This window comes from Equus asinus, chromosome 13, assembly GCF_041296235.1.
Source record: "Equus asinus isolate D_3611 breed Donkey chromosome 13, EquAss-T2T_v2, whole genome shotgun sequence".
NCBI lineage: Eukaryota > Metazoa > Chordata > Mammalia > Perissodactyla > Equidae > Equus > Equus asinus.
The window spans coordinates 16,163,280-16,181,815 of record NC_091802.1 but is presented as its reverse complement, the minus strand read 5'-3'; the positions used below and the strand labels follow the sequence as shown (position 1 = coordinate 16,181,815).

The 18,536-nt window shown below is 38.1% G+C and overlaps 1 protein-coding gene across 7 annotated transcripts in view; it reads left to right on the top strand.

Moving 5' to 3' along the window:
• The window catches only part of PAFAH1B1 (platelet activating factor acetylhydrolase 1b regulatory subunit 1), a 76,865-nt gene extending 62,521 nt beyond the window's left edge, over positions 1–14,344 (top strand). For all 7 annotated transcript variants that reach the window (XM_044744270.2, XM_044744271.2, XM_014826962.3 and 4 more), the window contains 6 exons: positions 2,592–2,760; positions 4,590–4,692; positions 5,432–5,660; positions 7,045–7,146; positions 9,358–9,514; positions 10,427–14,344. In XM_044744270.2, coding sequence (XP_044600205.1) covers positions 2,592–2,760; positions 4,590–4,692; positions 5,432–5,660; positions 7,045–7,146; positions 9,358–9,514; positions 10,427–10,500 — 834 coding nt within the window. In that variant the 3' untranslated portion in view covers positions 10,501–14,344. The remainder of the gene's footprint in view (positions 1–2,591; positions 2,761–4,589; positions 4,693–5,431; positions 5,661–7,044; positions 7,147–9,357; positions 9,515–10,426) is intronic.
• The last annotated feature ends 4,192 nt before the right edge of the window (positions 14,345–18,536 follow it).

The following is an 18,536-nucleotide window of genomic DNA, read 5'->3' as shown; positions in this document are numbered from 1 at the left end:
TTTTCTGTAATTATGAAAAATTTTAGCCAAAGATAGGAATTCCTTTAAAAAGAATGTTTGCTAAGTTTTTAATGGCATAGAAATGTCCTTATGGTAAGCAAAGGGAAAATGGGATGATGAAGTCACTTTACTTAAAAAAAAAAAAGAGCATACAAAAAAAGGGAAAAACCATGCCATTGGTAGGATAATGGATGTTTTTTATTGCCTGTATATCAGTACATTATAGATTTTTTATCATGAGCATTTATCACTTTTATAATCATATAAAGGTAAATATAAAGTCAAGAAAAAATAAAATTTATATGCATTCTTGACATTTATAAACTAACACTAAAGTGCCCTGTTTGCTCACCATTTATAAAAGAGACAGTTTGCTTTCTGGGTATATTTTAGAAAAAATGCTTTAGTGTTTTTTAATGAACACATGGAAAGAAAATTAACTGAAACTGAAATGAACTTCATGATGACACCTTATTTATTTTCAGTATGTAAGATGCTCATCTGAGCTCTTGTTAAAATTAAACATTTAAATACTAAAATGAGACAAAGATATTACAAAAAAAGAAAACTATAGACCAGTATAATACCATTCATGAACACAGGTGCAAAATCCTAAACAAACTATAAGCAAATTGAATTCAACAATTCATAGAAAGAATAATTAATATGTCATAACCAAATAGGGTTTATCCCAGAATGCAAGATTGGTTCCACATTTGAAAATCAATCAGTATGATATACCATATCAACAAAAAACCACAATAGTTTCAGAAAAAGCGTTTGACAAAATTCCAACATCATTCATGATAAAAACTCTATAAACAAGCTAGGAAGGGAGCTTCCTTAACCTGATAAAATATCAGATATCAGAAAAACCTGCAGTGGACATAGTACTTAATGGTGGAAAACTGATTGCTTTTCCCCTGAGATCAGGAACTAAGGCCAGGATGTCTGGTTTCAATCACTTAGGTTCACCTTTGTACGGGAGTGCCTAGCCAGTGCAGTAAGGAAGAAGAAGAAAATAAAAGGCATACAAATTGGAAAGGAAGAAATGAAACTGTCATTATTTGTAGACAACATGATCTTCTATGTAGAAATCCCACAGAATCTACAAAAAAGCTACTAGAACTGTGACTGAGTTTAACAGAATCACAGGATACAGGGTCAATATACGAAGAGTAATTGTATTTGTACAAACTAGCAATGAATAATTTAAAATTGAAATTTTAAAATGCCACGTAAAGTAGCATCAGAAAACCCAAAAATACTTGAGGATAAATATAACAAAATATGCACAAAATTAAACATAAAGTAATCACTTTTCATGTAAAACTTTCACTTTTTTATATTGGGAAGAGTACATAAGTTTCTATAAAAGAAATGTATTTAGAAGATAGTTTATTTATTTGAAGATTTTATTTTCTTCCTTTTTCTCCCCAAAGCTCCCCGATACATAGTTGTGTATTTTTAGTTGTGGGTCCTTCTAGTTGTGGCATGTGGGACGCTGCTTCAGCGTGGCCTGATGAGCAGTGCCATGTCTGCGCCCAGGATTCGAACTGGCGAAACCCTGGGCCGCCAAAGCGGAGTGTGCAAACCTAACCACTTGGCCACGGTGGCAACCCCAGACAGTTTATTTTTTTAGGTGTGTTTTTTTATGTAATTGTGATTACATGTGTATAATTGTGTTCTTTTTTATGTAACATTATTGTATACGTGCCATAAATTCCTTATAGTTGCAAAATTTATATCTACTTAGCCATTCCCCTAATGTTAGATGCTTAGATTATTTCCAAGTTTTCAAGATGCATTTTCTAAATTTCTCTAAATTGGTTGAAATAGACCCTACCACAGATAAATTTGAACTTATTATGGGAAGAATGGAATCAATCATTTGATTTTAGAGCATGTAATTGATGTTGATTAAAGATTGAGCTTCAGGCTAGCATTTGTCCTCTAGAATGAAAGTTTGATGTGTTCTTCAGATCTGTGGCTGTTTATTTTTCTTGATAGTTCCTTATTTCTATTATCAGAAAAATTAGCTTTTAAAAATGTGACTGCAACTTCACTTTACATCGAAATGACATACGCTTTTTGTTAACCTGTTATTCATGGACAGTTACATCTTGTGAAGTCTTTCTTTGGCTTCTTAGATATCTGAGCTCTGCTTGTCTAGTAGAATTAAGTATTCCTTTATTCCCCTAATATTCTCTATATAAATGCCTGTCATATCCCCCTGAAACTTTTTTTTCCCCCACTTAAATTTACTTGGTTTCATGTCTGTTGCCTGCTGTCAGACTGGGACGAGACTTTGGCTTGTGGCTTTATATATCTAATCGTTAGCATAATTAGGTATATAGTGAATGCTTAATAAATATGGTACTAGAGGTCTGTTTTAATAATCACAACATCAATTTTCTCTGTACAGAGAAGACCAGTTTATACTTGAAAATGTGGTATTTCTAAGACAGTTACCCTCTGTCGCTTGCTCAGTTAATTAGTGAATAAGGTGCCTGACTGGCCTGTAGAGTGCAGATGTGAAATGAGAAAGGAGTGATGGGTTGATGTTAATCAGTTTTCTGTTCACTTGTCAGGTGTGGGATTATGAGACTGGAGACTTTGAACGAACTCTTAAGGGCCACACAGACTCTGTACAGGATATTTCATTTGACCACAGTGGCAAGCTTCTGGCTTCCTGTTCTGCAGATATGACCATTAAACTATGGGATTTTCAGGGCTTTGAATGCATCAGAACCATGCACGGTAAGGGGTAGAGGACAGTATCTGGATACTGATTTCTAACATGGCATTCTGGAGAGAAGAAGAGTATTGTTTTCTAACAATGTGCAGGTTCCCTACATTCAATTCTTTTTTTTTTTTTTGAGGAAGATTAGCCCTGAGCAAACTACTGCTGCCAGTCCTCCTCTGTTTGCTAAGGAAGACTGGCCCTGAGCTAATGTCTATGCCCGTCTTCCTCTGCTTTATATGTGGGACGCCTGCCACAGCATGGCATGCCAAGTGGTGCCATGTCCGCACCCGGGATCCGAACTGGGGAACCCCAGGCCGCCAAGAAGCGGAACGTGCGCGCACTTAACCACTGCGCCACCGGGCCGGCCCCCCTACATTCAATTCTTAATTGTATTGGTGGAGGAGCATGTAATATGTCATCCAAAGATAAGCCGCAGCAGTTGAGAGTTGTTTCTGTTAGGAGATTTTAGGTATCTCTTAGTGATTTACATAAAATATTTAATTTGTTTCCACAAATATTTTTTTGATAAAAACTCCTAGGACATTTATCTATCCTTGAGGAAAAGAGAAAATGAAATTATTGGATTTTTTTTAATTTTTCTCAGTAGAGAAACTGAAATCCAGAGAAAGTAGATATAATAAAAGCTGGAACCCAGATTCCCTTGCTCACTTTTTAATGTTCCACATACTCTATCGTCTCGTTGTTAAGTTGATTTTCCAGGTCTTGTTGAGGAGACTATTCTCTTTAGCTTTGTGGAAAGAACATGCGCTTTGGAATAGGATAGCTGGGTTCAAATTCCTACTTGTTTACTTATGGCATTAGGAAATTTTAACCTCTTTGATTGCAAAGTAGAGGTCATAATCTCTAAGTGTAGGCTTTTTGTGAGGATAAAATGAGATCGTGTACTTACATCATCTTGGTTTAGTACCTGGCACATAGAAGGTGCTCACTAAATAAGGTTTTTTGTTGTTTCTGTAAACATGATGAAATTTGAATGTTTGGATTTTATATAAGGAACACATACTGTGTTAAGTAATAAATTTTTTTTAATAGATATCCAGTAATGTTAGCATGTGAGTAAGCTGTGATTACCTAGAGAGTATAATTTTGAAGAGTATGTTTTCCCCCTCACATTAAATGCGTTTGGGGAGCTTACCAATTAAAGGAATTCTATTGACTCCTTTTGTAAAATCTGGTATTTGTTTCTTTAAATAGCCTGTACCTTGTTGCTTTAACTTAAAGAAGGAAAGAGTTCTTCCCAACCATTTTATATTCCTTAAAATAATATGATATTTATGAGAACTCTGGGGCTTTTTCCTCAAAGGATAGCTAATTAGGAATGTGAATAATGTGTATGGAATGATCCGTTTTTTTTACCCCCATGAACATCAACAACAAAAAGAGATCGTTTTCAACCTCTCTTTAAAGTGTATAACCAAATTCCCATTTTTCTTAGCCATTCTGTTTAGCTTTGTAAATCTTATTTCTATCTTAGAATATCGACCATGGAAAATTTTGTGTTTTTCTGGTGTTCAGATGTAGATCTTCAGCATATTAATATATTCAAATGCTGATAATACTGATGCCTTGTGATTTTAAAACCATTGGACAGCTTGAAATTTAATCATAATGAGCTGGCTACTTACTTCATTGTGAATTATTTTATTAAGTTACTAATTCCTTAACTATTTTGTGTAAATCTAAGTTTATCAAATTTATATAAAGCCCAGTGTATTTTAAATTGCTCTGATATTTGAAATTCCATGGTGAAATCTCATGGTAAACTAGGGTTTAATTGCTCTTGGTGGTGTATCACTTAATACATTGCTGTATTATATTTTAGGCCATGACCACAATGTTTCTTCAGTAGCCATCATGCCCAATGGAGATCATATAGTGTCTGCCTCAAGGGATAAAACTATAAAAATGTGGGAAGTACAAACCGGGTAAGTAGATTTAGTTGAAAAGGCATCAGCTAAAGAGATATTAAACAAAAAAAACAGAATTGTGTTCTGAATGTTCCAGTTGTTTTGGCTTTAACCCAGAATGATCACCTTGACCATTGTATTATATACTTTAAAACTAAGTTTTGATCTCTGAATCTCTCCCAAAAAGGAACAGAGAAATTATAAAAAGGAACTATGTCCTTGAGAGCCATTTTCTGTGCCATGGTTTATTTTCTCTGTGGTCTTCTTTTAGGTGGTTTCTCTGTGGGTTGAAATAAAATTAAATAACATTTGTGCAGGTATGCTCCTATTAGGCTTACTTTGATTGTGCTTAGAATTACACATGATTGTTATAATAAAATCTTAACCTACTGGTTTTACTCAGAGTAGTAGAGCTTGCCTTTTTCCCAACATGCCTAGAAATATTTTTGTTAGGTTTATTGCGTGTATTTAGTTTTGAAAGATTTTATTTCTCTGTATGTTTTACCTTGTAGATTGTGTTGATTTGGTTAGCTTTTTAATGATACTTCCATCAGCTTATTTTTAACTGAGGTTTAATTTTCTAGCCTGTCCTCATCTCTTATTAACCAGGAATGTACATTTATTCTGTTGACTTGCATACAGTTTCTCTAACCTGGTGCCATTCTCTTTATTCCAGTGTGTAGCTAGTTTTGTATCACTTCTGGGAAGTGTCCCATTGATTGCCATTCATAATGTAAATTATTACTTATTTTGACAGCTACTGTGTGAAGACATTCACAGGACACAGAGAATGGGTACGTATGGTGCGGCCAAATCAGGATGGCACTCTGATAGCCAGCTGTTCCAATGACCAGACTGTGCGCGTATGGGTCGTAGCAACAAAGGAATGCAAGGCTGAGCTTCGAGAACATGAGCATGTGGTAGAATGCATTTCCTGGGCTCCAGAAAGCTCATATTCTTCCATCTCTGAAGCAACAGGATCTGAGGTACTGTGTGATTTACATGTCACTTCGTGATTTTATTGCTAATATCTCAGAACCTTAGATAACTTTTTTAGGGCCATTAATACATTAAAAGTCTGCATCCCAGAATTCTGAATCTTGAAACGCTTTGCTCTTTCCACCTTGCAGATGTGTTTATATTTTTTAACCAGTGATTATTATTGCTGTCAGCTGATGATTGATGGGGACGGGGAGTCTCCTGAAGAGTGAAAGTAGTCATTTAAATTTATCAGAAATACCAGTGTTATAAGAGTCTACCAATGCAAAATAAAACTTACAGGAGAGGTTAAACTTATCTTTTAGAAGAATAGCCTTCTTTAATGAACATAGTTATTTTATTTATAAATTTATGGTGAAATGCAGTTCAGTATTTAAGTATTTGTTTTACCTTGAATATTTCTTAGGAAGGCCTGTGATATTATCCCTTGATCCTGAGAAGCACTGGCTGAGTCTGGAGTTTTATTGTGTTTCTTCATGATTCTTAATTTGTGCTCTTATGATTTTATTCTTTATGATTAATACCTTAAAAATAAATTATAGAATATTATTTCTGTGAAGAAGTTGTGTGAGCCAAAATTGACCACATTTCTTTTCTATAGAGAGCTTCTATCATGGGTTTGTTAAGATTACATTTTAATAAATGAAGGAGGAGAATCTTTTTCCCCCTAAACATTATTTTTCTAAATGAAATTGTATTGTAATTAATCTCTTTTATTTTGGCTGGCTGACTGCATTTTTCAATTTTCAATTTTTTTTTTTACTGCCCTCTGGTGGTGGTTACTTACCAATATGTCATAAATTTGGTTCTGGCTGGACTTTATATAAAGGCTGAATTAAATAGTTTTTAAATCCTTCTTGATTACACAAGTCTTGAGCAGTAAATTTATCATCCATTGGTGTTGTAGAACCTGAATATTAGCCTAAGTAGTGATTTTCTATTTTTATATTTGTTATCTCAGTCCTTCTGTATAGCCTAGGTATGTCAAAAGACTTGTGCATTTCAGTAGAGAGAAGCAAGATGAATAAGTCCTGGAGAACTAATGCACAGCATGGTGGTTATAGTTAACAATACCCTATTGTATACTTGAAATTTGCTAAGAGAGTAGATCTTAAGTGTTCTCACCACCAAGAAAGGGGTGGGGGTAGTTATGTGAGGTGATGAGTATGTTAAGTAGGATGATTTTGCTGACCATTTTGCAGTGTTTACGTATCTCAAAACATCAAGTTGTATGCCCTGTATATATATAATTTTTGTCACAAAATGCATTTTTACAAAATTGGAAATAAAGATCATTGCTAGGTAGAAGTCATTTGAAATCCTTACCTAACTTCTTGCATGGGAAACTTAGTTTTTATATGTTTTCTATAGACTAAAAAAAGTGGCAAACCTGGGCCATTCTTACTGTCTGGATCCAGAGACAAGACTATTAAGATGTGGGACGTCAGTACTGGCATGTGCCTTATGACCCTTGTAAGTTTGCATAATCTCACTGCTTCTTTCACCTGTTTACTATGTTTATATGCTATGTATATACACTATATATTTTGGGGCTAAATGCCTTGTGACATCTTATTAAATAATTTGAATTATTCTGGGCTTTAAAATAACTTCTTTGTAAGGATACTTTTTCTCTTAAACTTTTGTTGTTCCATTGTTACAGTGATATGACAGTTATTCCTATAGAATGTCATGTTCTATAAAAGATCTACCAAGCCACAGTACTGGGAGGGGGATCCTAGCTCACTGTATGTTTAAAAATTATATAATATCTCCTATGGAGGGGAAACATTATTATTAAAGACTCATTCATTTTTGAAGCTGTTTGCTTCTCTATTTCACTATGTTTTATTTTAATATGAATGCTTTTAACTATTACCTGTTTGTTACCATTCTGAAATTAATGGTACTAGCTTTATGACTTGGAAATGTTTATTTTGTTTTCAGAGTACCTGGATTTCAGTATGAGGATATATAAATGATAATTCAAGGTTGTGGACATTCTTGTTTGCCTAAGGGAGTTCCAAGGGGATCTTTGGACATTAGTCCAGTAGCAGTTTTTGTAATTTGGTGTCCATGTTTGTTTTGGAGATTTCTTAGGTGCTCACCATACTTCGAAGTGATTGTCTCTCTGTAGGATATGACAGACGGACACTTGTGGAAGTGTCATCAAGAATTGATTAGAAAATTTGATTCTCCTCTAGTAGTAGTCTGAGCTGAGTTCAGATGTACTGTGTTGCTTTTAGAAGAGATGATCTGCATTTCACATCAGAAAGCATGTGCTCTCCTCTTCCCTAACATTCATTTCCCTGGAGGTTTCTGGCTCCTATTTATCGGTGGAAGGGGAGTGCTTGTTTCTGCTTTATTTTGGTGTGACCACGAGACATGCAATTTGACTTTTGTTGAGTCTTCTACCTCTAATGATTGGTGACTTTCTTAGGTCACTATAATAGAACAAAGTATTTTAAATAAGGGCAAAGGCAAAATAAACCAAGGCAAAGAATATGTTGCCTTGGTTGTCTGTCTTGTTAAAATTAAAATAGCTTTTTTTTTTTTGGTTCTTTTAAAAAAGCAATATGGTTATTTACATTGTACAAAAATTTAGGAGTATACAGAAAAGCTAGAAAAATAAAATAAAAATCACCCTTAGATCATTCTAGCTTATCTAATAATACCTACCAAGTATATTTTTCTAAAGTAGAGCTGTCCAGTAGAACTTATGCGATGATGTTCTGTATCTGCACTATCCAGTATGGTAGTTATGAGCCACATGTGGCTATTGAGCCTTTGAAATGTGGCTAGTGAGATGGAAGAACTGAATTGTCGATTGTGTTTAATTTTAGTTTATATTTAAATAGTCACATGTGACTAATGGTTACCCAATAGGACTGTGCAGTTCTAAACAAGCCTTTTTCTTAAATTACTGTGTAGATGAATATAGTATCTTGTTAATAAAAATGGTATCATACTGTATATACTGCTTTGCAGCACACTTTTAATTTAGACGGTATGTAACACTTGCTCATGTCATTAGATACTCTTCTTCACTGATTACATACAGTGCTTTCATGAATATCTTTGTTAACTAAATTTTTGGACACCCCCTTAATTATTTCTTAGGATAAATTGCAAGAAATGGAATTGGCTGGGACAAGGGATATAGATGGATGGATGGATGGATGATGTACAGTACATACCTGTATATCCTTCATCTAGAATTGTCTGTTAACATTTCCTTTCTGTGTGTGTGTTTTGCTGAACAATTTGAGAGTTACTTGTAGACATCATGGCTCTTGACCCCAGATATTTTAACATGTATCTCGTAAGAACAAGAGTTTTCTGGATAACCACAATAAAATCTCACAGTCAAGAAATTTAACATTAATACACTACATACTCAGATTTTCTCCAGTTATTCCAATAGTGTCCTTTATAACTTTATTTTAGCTTCTAATCAGGAGCCGGTCACGTATCACACGTTGCATTTACTGGTCATGTATTGTTAGTTTCCAGTTTCCTTTAATATAGAAGAATTACCTAGACTTTTTTTTCTGTCTTTTTTGACATTGACATTTTTGGTGCATGCAGTTTCGGTGTGCTTTGAGTAGTTACTTTACTATTTTCATAGATACTATTCAGACAGTTTATCCCTTTACTGAAGTCAAATACTTTTTTGTTTTTAAGGTGGGTCATGATAACTGGGTACGTGGAGTTCTGTTCCATTCTGGGGGGAAGTTTATTTTGAGTTGTGCTGATGACAAGACCCTACGTGTATGGGATTACAAGAACAAGAGATGCATGAAGACCCTGAATGCGCATGAACACTTTGTTACCTCCTTGGGTATGTATGAGTTATGAGGTTTCTGAGCAATTAAATTTTGGAGTGCCAGACATAACAAAGTTTTACATAACTACGTGGACTTTTCCAGGTAAGAAATGATGATGTGCTTTCAGGGCAGAATAGAGAAGACAGGTTAAAAATTTTGTGGATTCCTACCATTGTTTTAAATTCTCCTTTCCCTAACTCTCTCTCTCCATCATCAGCCTTATAATAAAAAAATTACTTTCTCCATTGCACAACATTGGTTTTGGAAACTAGAATTGTGAAGAGGATGCTTACTGACCACTCTGATGGGTAATTTTTCTCCCCTACTAGTGTGTAAGTTTCTCAAAGGAAATCTTACTCAACCTTTTTCCTCTGGCAGGTATATACTATTGTGTACTGGAAACTCAGGGAATTGTATTTAAGTTTAATGAACATCCTCAGTATCATCTGGACCTGAATGTAGAATTTAAGATAATGAATACAGTAAAATATAATACACTGGGTGTGATGGATCTAATGATAAAGATAAAACCTCAGTAGAATAGGGTTAATGCCTACCTCATAGGCTTGTTACAGGATTAAACATGAATATAAAGCGTTAGTACCGAACGTGGGACATAGTGAGTGTTGAGTAAATGGATACATTTAGGCTGTCCTTGTTAGATTTGAATGTTTATTCAGCCTTAGTTGGGATGGAGGTATTCGGGGTATTTTTATTGAGGTGTTAATATAGGAGTGAATCATTAAGTCTCAGTTTCCCTGACCCAGTTGGTAAGCTTGATTTGATACCTTCTGAGGGTGGATGTGTGGGTGTGTATAGAAAAAAAATGGGTTTTCCTGGCACTTTGACTTGCTTATTTTGTGGCTTATTAAAAATTGTATTTGGCTCAATCTGATTTTAAAATAAACCTTTTCTTTTTGTTTCAGATTTCCATAAGACGGCCCCATATGTGGTTACTGGCAGTGTAGATCAAACAGTAAAGGTGTGGGAGTGCCGTTGATTGAGTCTCATTTGGCCCCTCCTCCCTTTTTTCCTCTGGATGCACTCTGATGATACCATGGTTACCCCATTGAGCTCTGTTTAAATAAATATTGTCCTTTCATGTAAATTATTCTGGATGTAGATTGAGCTTATTAAATGTTACACACAAAGTATTCATGCATGGTGAATCCAAATTGTATACTGTAAATTTACATACATTGTCTAGAAGTACCATAGGGTTTAAAAACCTGGGCTGGCATTGGTCACACCAGGCCTAAGAAGGCAGAAGTTGAATAAATTGAAGTAGGGCACTAAACTGAATAGTTGACAGTGTCATTTTATGTTGGATTATTAATTCCTGTTTTTCTTTCTGCTATCTGTTGGTGCCTGACTTGATGGCCTCATGTGGGGGAAAGTGGTGGTTATTAGGGCTTTTTCTGAAATGTGTATCTATGTAACATCACTTAAGTGTGCTTAATAAATCTTCTTTAAGGATGTTAGATAATAAGGCTACAATTCAAAATCTTCTGAACCATCTATGTAATTAATGGGGATTACACATTGGAATTTTTGTCATGACACATTTGCCAAATTGATAAGGATACATTTGTTTTGGCAGCCTGTCAAGCAAAGGCTAGTGGTATATTTATGTAAGAAAATGACTGTAAATCTCAAATAAGAAAAATCTCAGCAGCTAATAGCAAATCATTTATTTCATTTGGGTCTTAATGCTTTGTAAACAGGTTGAAAAACACTGTAATACTTTAAGCTTCTATTTTCCACACTAGACACACTTCTAGTTGTATTCTCCATACTCTTAGACTGTATAGTGATGTGACTTCCAGGTAGAATTTAATCTTCCCATTGAGTGTGTCATGGTACAAATCACTATTTGTTTTTTGATGTTTTTTAGGGATGTGCAATGTGCATTACATAATGACAGAGAAATATGGAAAAGGTTATGTTTGCCCATTTTAAGGGAGTGGGAGAAATACAGCAGTTTGTTCAACATGAAATCTGTGTTTAACTTACAAGTTAAAAAAAAGACAGGGTTTAATGGACTGCGCATAACAATGTACTGTGTTTTCACCTTTTGGTTATATATAAATGTTTATAAGTATATGGGCCTATCTGTAAGTGGATAAGTCTGTATATGTATATCACACACATACAACCTCCATGTCCTTGAGTCCTGGGTTTTTGAAGAAGTGCTAAAGCATACAAATAGAATAAATCGTGCTGTGTGGAATGCTGTGCTTTAGGGCAAACCTTTTTTGATCCTAACGCTTCTGAAAACTAGGTCTGGCTCTGGGAATTTTTCCCAGCTAAAGGAAATCACTTCCGTTATTCCCCCTGACGCCCCCCGCAATCTGGCTGTTCAGCATTTTATGCATCCCTGACATACTGTATATTGTGATCCAAAGTTTCTACAAGGAGGTTTGAGAGAATTTTTATCTGTGACTTTGGAAACAATATTCCATTGAAGATTATTAATAAATAATTCCATTGCTTAGCTAACCAACTTTTTTTTAAGAAAGTCATTTGAAAAGTTAACAGAACAATGAAATAACAGACAGTTTAACAAAGAAACTTATTCTGAATTGCATTTTATTCATTTGTGTAATATGTGATTTTTTAAATGTCCATTTTAGTATTTAATGGAAATTTGGTTCCTGAAAAAGACAAAGGGTTAGAGTTAACGTCCTGTAGATACACACACAGAGAATAGGCCATGTATTCACTAGAAGCAGCTTTATGTCTAGCTTGTGTCTGTCTGTCTGTTTACTTGTTTGTTTTTAATAATTCCTGAGAGATGTCTCTGGAAGGAAAAGTGTTTTAAGAACTAATGGCTATTTTTGAGGACAAAAATTACAACTTAAGCTAATTCCTTAAATACGGTAGAAGAACTTTCAGGACAATATTGCCTCACAACCCTGCTCACATTGAGAAGTTTTTTTGTTTCCCCTCAGCTGTTCTGACTGGATTTTTCTAAAAATGCTATGGAAAATATCTTTGTTCTCGTTTGCTGCTATTTCCTGTCCTATTTTAAGGAATATAAATACATAGAAATGGTGCATCTTAACATTTGTTTGTACATGTATAAATGTCTTGTATTTTAATTCATTTTTAGCATGTAGCAACACGAATTGTTTAAGGGTAAGCCACAACATCTAGAAATCACTCATAGATATGAACAATAAAGGAAAAAATGGTACCAATTTAGGAGGAAACAAAGCTGCTGTCCGGTGGGTTTTTTCCCCTGCAGCATACAGTGACTTAAGTTGACAAAGGAGGAGAAACAATATTACTCTGTAAACAAAGTTATCCTTCCTCGGGAGAGTGCCACAGCCTGCTGCTTAGTTGAGTTACCAGACAGCCTCCTTTTAAGAAGCAGCGAACGTTGAATCTCAGGGATGGTCCTCAACTGGATCCAAATGTAATGAGCCCTGTTTGAATAATGAAGGGGGGTGGGGGAGAGTGATCCATCCACAGTCCGGACTCAGATTGGCGGAAGTTTCCTGCACTGTTGTTTGACACTGCCCTGTTGATGCCCTTTCTTCCTGTTTCTTCGTTTTCTCTGTCTGCTGTCTAACCCTGTGCCTTGCCTGGGATAAGTACAATGAGGAGGTTCCTGGTTTGGATTGTAAGTAGAGGAATTTATTAATTGGTTTAGAGGTTCACTGCTGCTTTGTCACTTTCTCAATCAGATTGGCCACTTATTTAAGAAATAAAAAGCTGGTAGAATTGCATCCTCAGATGACTGTTGACTTTTTGTGTGTGTGAAAACAGACATTCCAGTGCCGCCCTGATATAACGTGCCCAAGAAGTCCTAGCTGCACTCTGGAAAGTGCAAGCCACGGAAACTGGTTTAGACATCGCTTGGAGAATAGTTGCTTTTTGACATGGCATCTTGCACTTTAGGAGACTAAGACCGTCCTGTTTTGTCTACGTGTGGTGTGACCAATGGTGTGCCCAGAGCACTGCTCTCAAATCACTAGTGTTAGCAAGTTGTCCGGGCTGTGGAGCGCTCGTTTAGTCTTTGGAAGCTTTGGCTCTAGATCACCACACCCAGTCTCCTTGCTGTCAGTGCCCTGCTCTCCTGTTTGCCTCTTTCTGTTTCTATGTGAACTTCCAGGTAATATCACTCATTAAATAGCTTTTTTTTTAAATTTATTAAAAAAAAACTATTTAAAAGTAAAGGATATTTGTTTTGTTGACAGTGGTGGCTTGATAATCCTTAAGCAACTGAAGTTAAAATTGTTGAATTTGGAGGAAAAGGCACTTAAAATGGTTACTCTTTCTGTCCAGCTGTATATAAGTCCAATGTGTTAATTAATCTAGATGATGCAAAGAAGAATCTCCTGGTAGAGAAGCAACGTACAAAATCGGTGAAAAAGGTTTTGGTTTTTTTTCAGTGGGGTGGGGGGAGGGCAAGCTGGATTTACAAGTCACGACTGGACTGAACTGGCCTTTTTATCTTTCCGCTGTATCATGTAAGTAGCTGCTTTCTCGTCCTGCCTGTCCTTCAGGCACCCCTAAAGCTCACTCTGAAGATGATAGAAACAAATACAAAATCTTCGAGTTAGAAGTTGATCCTGACACTGACGTGAAGGCAAGCATTGATTTCAGATGAACGTTGCAGAGGTGGTCATTGGAGAAGACAGTTCCCCAGATTGTAAGAGTTAACTGAAGATATTGACACAGTTTTAAAAAATCAGTAAAGGAATGTATATAATATTGCTCTTGTGTTTTACAGTAAGATTTGTTGCTCAGACTGTGTAAAACAAAATTTATTCATGTTTTCTGCATATTAAAAAATCTTATTGTACCAATTGGTAAACTATTAAATGCCTATAAAACTAGATGTGATTTTTTTTTTTTTTTTGGTCTCCTTGTGCACAGATTTAAAACCTTTAAAGTTGAGTCCTAATAGGAAGTGGGGCTGTCTTCAGCACCAGTCATAGAGTAAAATCAAATTGGGGACAGGGCCTTGATGGAAGGCTTTTCTTTAGGCCAGTGCCAGCACCACCTTTGCTGTCTGCTTCCTTCATCCTATTGGGAGGAAGGAGCTAGAAGTGGTGACCATAGGGGATCTTGGCGGTGGTGGGCTTATAGAGAGCCCACTAGGTCTGGCAGCTCCAGCCTGTCTTCTAAGGCCCCACCTTCCCCTCCAGTAGCCCTTTTTGGACAGTGACTCTACAGCCAGGAGTGACCTATTATAGCCTCCCTTACAAAGACCTGGCCCTCTTGTGGTCAGGGGCTAGAGATAAGGGTTCCTACCCACTTTGTTCTAGTGAATGAGCATCTTATCCTGCCCAGTGGTCTTGGATTCTTGAAGATTCTTGATAACTGTTTTACATTTTGGTTGAAATGTACCAAAAAAATCTTCACCCCAGAAGCCCCTAGCCGCCTCTGCGCTTTGCACGTTGGCTCTTTCATGTGTTTCATCCCTACACCACTGTGCAGCTCGTGTCCATAGTGTCTTCAGGGCACCTCCGAAGTCTCCAGCCTTGTTCAGTATAAAGGACGTGTTGAATGATGTGGCGACTCTTTTCTTACAGCCCAGTTGTTTTCCTGCCTCCTGCTGGGAGTACCCTCTACCCCCAAACAAAATAGCCAAGAGCACCAAAGTAATTTGCTTCCAGTTACAATTCCCTGCATTTTGCAGCTTTTCCAATTCCTTGCAGGGCTCCTCTTTGCTCCCAGGCTGAGATCCAGATGATGGTGATCACTTTCCCTAGGGGTGGAGTTCTAGCTTTAGTATCACTATCCTGAAATGCAGTTAGCTGTTCAAAACCTGTTGAGTAACTCACTGGTGTTAGACACATCAGGCTTCCTTCAGAGCTTCATGATTGTGTCTGTCCCTAGTGGAGATGATGGGTAGGCAAGTGGAAGACTTGGTGGAGATATAATGCTGCATCCTGGATGTGCCAGCTCTGTCCCTGTTTGGTCTTTGGTGAAAATTAGCTTGCATGCAGACTGACAGTTCTCAACTGCTGACATACCACAGTCCTCTTGGAAGGTGATTCTCTGTTCCCCAGGGCTGGCAGCAGCAGCATCACCTGGGAACTCATTAGACATGCAAGTTCTTGGGCTCCAGTTCAGACCTACTGTATCTGAAACAGGGTGGGACCCAGCATACCTATTTTAGATTTGCCATCCAGACAACTCTGGCGGAGGCTCAAGTTTGAGAACCACTTATCTAAATGATCCAACTAACTTCTCATCAAAGAAGAAATTTGGACAAAAGCCACTGGTCCCTGGGCTTTTAAACCCGATCTCTTTCCTCTTTCTTTGATATGTGGAGCTTGTCCTTACTGAATATTTTGTTCGGTCGTTCCCACTTGGTCACCAGCCCTCTTTCAATAAAAGTGGAGGTGGAGGGATTAGAGGCGGGAAAATTCCTGACAAAATGCCTGTTAGGTGCCAGTACCAACCTTTATTCTCAACACACTTTATTCTCACATATACCCCCTACAGGTGGATATTAGTGCATGTTTATGGACAGGAAAACAGGCTCACTTGAGGAGAGGTTATATGTGAAAGGTATTAAGCTAATTAAAGGGTGAGCTGGGACTTTAACCGAAATGCACTTACTCTTTCCTTTATCAGGTTGTGCCTGTATAAAGCATTCTATTGGCTGTTTAAGTGTAAGGAAGACCCTCACCCCATCCCTGAGCACCTCCCTATCACCACGTCACACCCCACTGCTAACTGCATTGTGGGATGGCCATTAAGAATGGGGTGGAGGCTGGGAATGGCTAAGAAAGAATTAAGTTACCCACACTTGGCACTTAGGAAGGTTCTTCAATCATTCTATATGAAATGACTTGATTCTTAGGGTAATTGTGTCCTGAATTGTCTGCATTTCGGTGTCTGGTTTACTATCGATAGATTTGCCTGCTTAATGGGGGTATTTCACTTTCCATTTGAGGAGGGCTGCCTGTCCTCTGTAGGTGTCCTAATTATGCATGCTTTATTTGATTTGGTATTTTAGATCTGGAAGTAGGGGTGAGGAAATACTCGGGCCACATTAGGATACCTTATTCTCAGTTTCAGGATATATAGGAATTCCTCAAGGAAGTCTAACAGGTCTCTCAATACCCATATTTAGACTGGCACCATGGCCGAGCGGTTAAAGTTCCGCATGCTCTGCTTCATTGGCCTGGGTTCACAGGTTTGGATCCCAGGTGTGGACCTGGACCACTCATTAGCCATGCTGTGGAGGCATCCCACATACAAAGTGGAGGAAGACTGCCACGTTAGCTCAGGGTGGGTGAATCTTCCTCACCAAAAAAACCCCCCGAAAATACTTAACATCTAACAATGACAATTTGAGGGCAGGTGTGGAGACACATGATTGAAGTTTGGTTATAATAGTTCTTTTAAAAATATTTTCTGGGACCAGCCTGATGGCACAGCAATTAAGTGTGCACGTTCCGTTTCGGCGGCCTGGGGTTCACTAGTTCAGATCCTGGATGCGGACATGGCACCGCGTGGCAAGCCATGCTGAGGCAGGCATCCCACATATAAAGTTGAGGAAGATGGGCACGGATGTTAGCTCAGGGCCAGTCTTCCTCAGCAAAAAGAGGAGGATTGGCAGCAGTTAGCTCAGGGCCAATCTTCCTCAAAAAAAAAAAAATTTCTAAGGTGTGAAAGTAATATGCATGTTAAAAGAAATTCTAACTTGGAAGAAGAGTGGAAAGTGAAAGACCAGCATAGGGTACAGGAAGACAGAGCTGGGTGTGGCTCACACGATTTAGCCTTAATTTCCATCTTGAGCAGTTGCCCATCCACACAGACCGTGACCATGACATGCTGGTTCTCACATTAACCCTTCCTGGATGCCACTGTTCACCCTTTTTAAAAAACTGAAATCTGTCAACTCAGAGAAGGCAAGGAGAAAGGGTGGATTTCATACCTAGAGCCTCTTGTTTATACAACAGCAGCCCCTTGTTATCCGGGTTGTCAAAACGGTATCTGACAGCACTAATACACTTAAGAGATCAACCATGAAAAATGGGCCTCAGGTGACTAGTAGGTTTTAAACCTAATCCTTTCTCAGCTTTACAAGATAAGTTCCAGAAGTGCTGTGAAACATGTGACTAGTGTTCACAGGATAAAGGCCGTAGGAAGGCATGTTCAGAATACAACCACCACATCATAAAAGCAAACGTGGTGGGGGCTGTTGGGAGCGTGCGTCACAGCACCGTCAAGGCACTGACGGCAACTGAAAACCTCGAGGGCAGGGAAGTCGTCTTTTCTAGTTGGTTCAGGAAAACTAACAGGCATTAGGGCTGCAATTTTTTTTCGGAATGTCAAAGACACAACTCAAAAAAAAAGTATTCAAACCGGCACTCTAGGATGCGTGAGGCTGAGGGCCTGCCTGCTCAGGAAAGGGATGGCTGAGCAGAAGCCACCAGCTGTAATCAGACTCCCCCCTGCTTAGAGACAAGCCCTTTCCAAACCCCCTCCCACGTCACAGGCCTGTCCCTCAAGGCCACCTAGGTGGGCTCCCCTTCCCTCTCCTCCCTAGATCTCCACGAGAGCCTCGCTAACCCTGAAGCCGCCCTAGGAGGCAAGCTTCAAACACCGTCCATTCTCCTCCCACTCCCAGTCTTTGGGGAGTGCTGTCAGTCCTCTTGACTCAACGAAAGGGACAAGGGCAGATGCCCAGAGTTAGGTGTTCAGTGACCTCAGGGCCAGCATGCCCAGGGCCTGGGCCCCCACCTTGTAGCACCCTCACTCCAGCTGCCTTTGCTCCAGCATGCACCATACAAAGCTCAACGGAGAAGTGATTCTCAGCCTTTCCTTCTCCCGTGACCAAGAAGAGGTGGCATTCATCTGTGCGCCACTCCCATGGGTCTCAGGACTGGCCAACTGGTAAACCCGAGCTGGGTGCCTGTGATTCCACCCTCTTTCCTCCCGCTTAAATGACATTATAAGCATAACCTTGAATTTGACCTAATTTATACACATTCACATGCTTTACACCCTTTCTGGCAGCAGCCCTCACAATCAAGTGAGACTGGTACAGAACACACAGGAGAGACT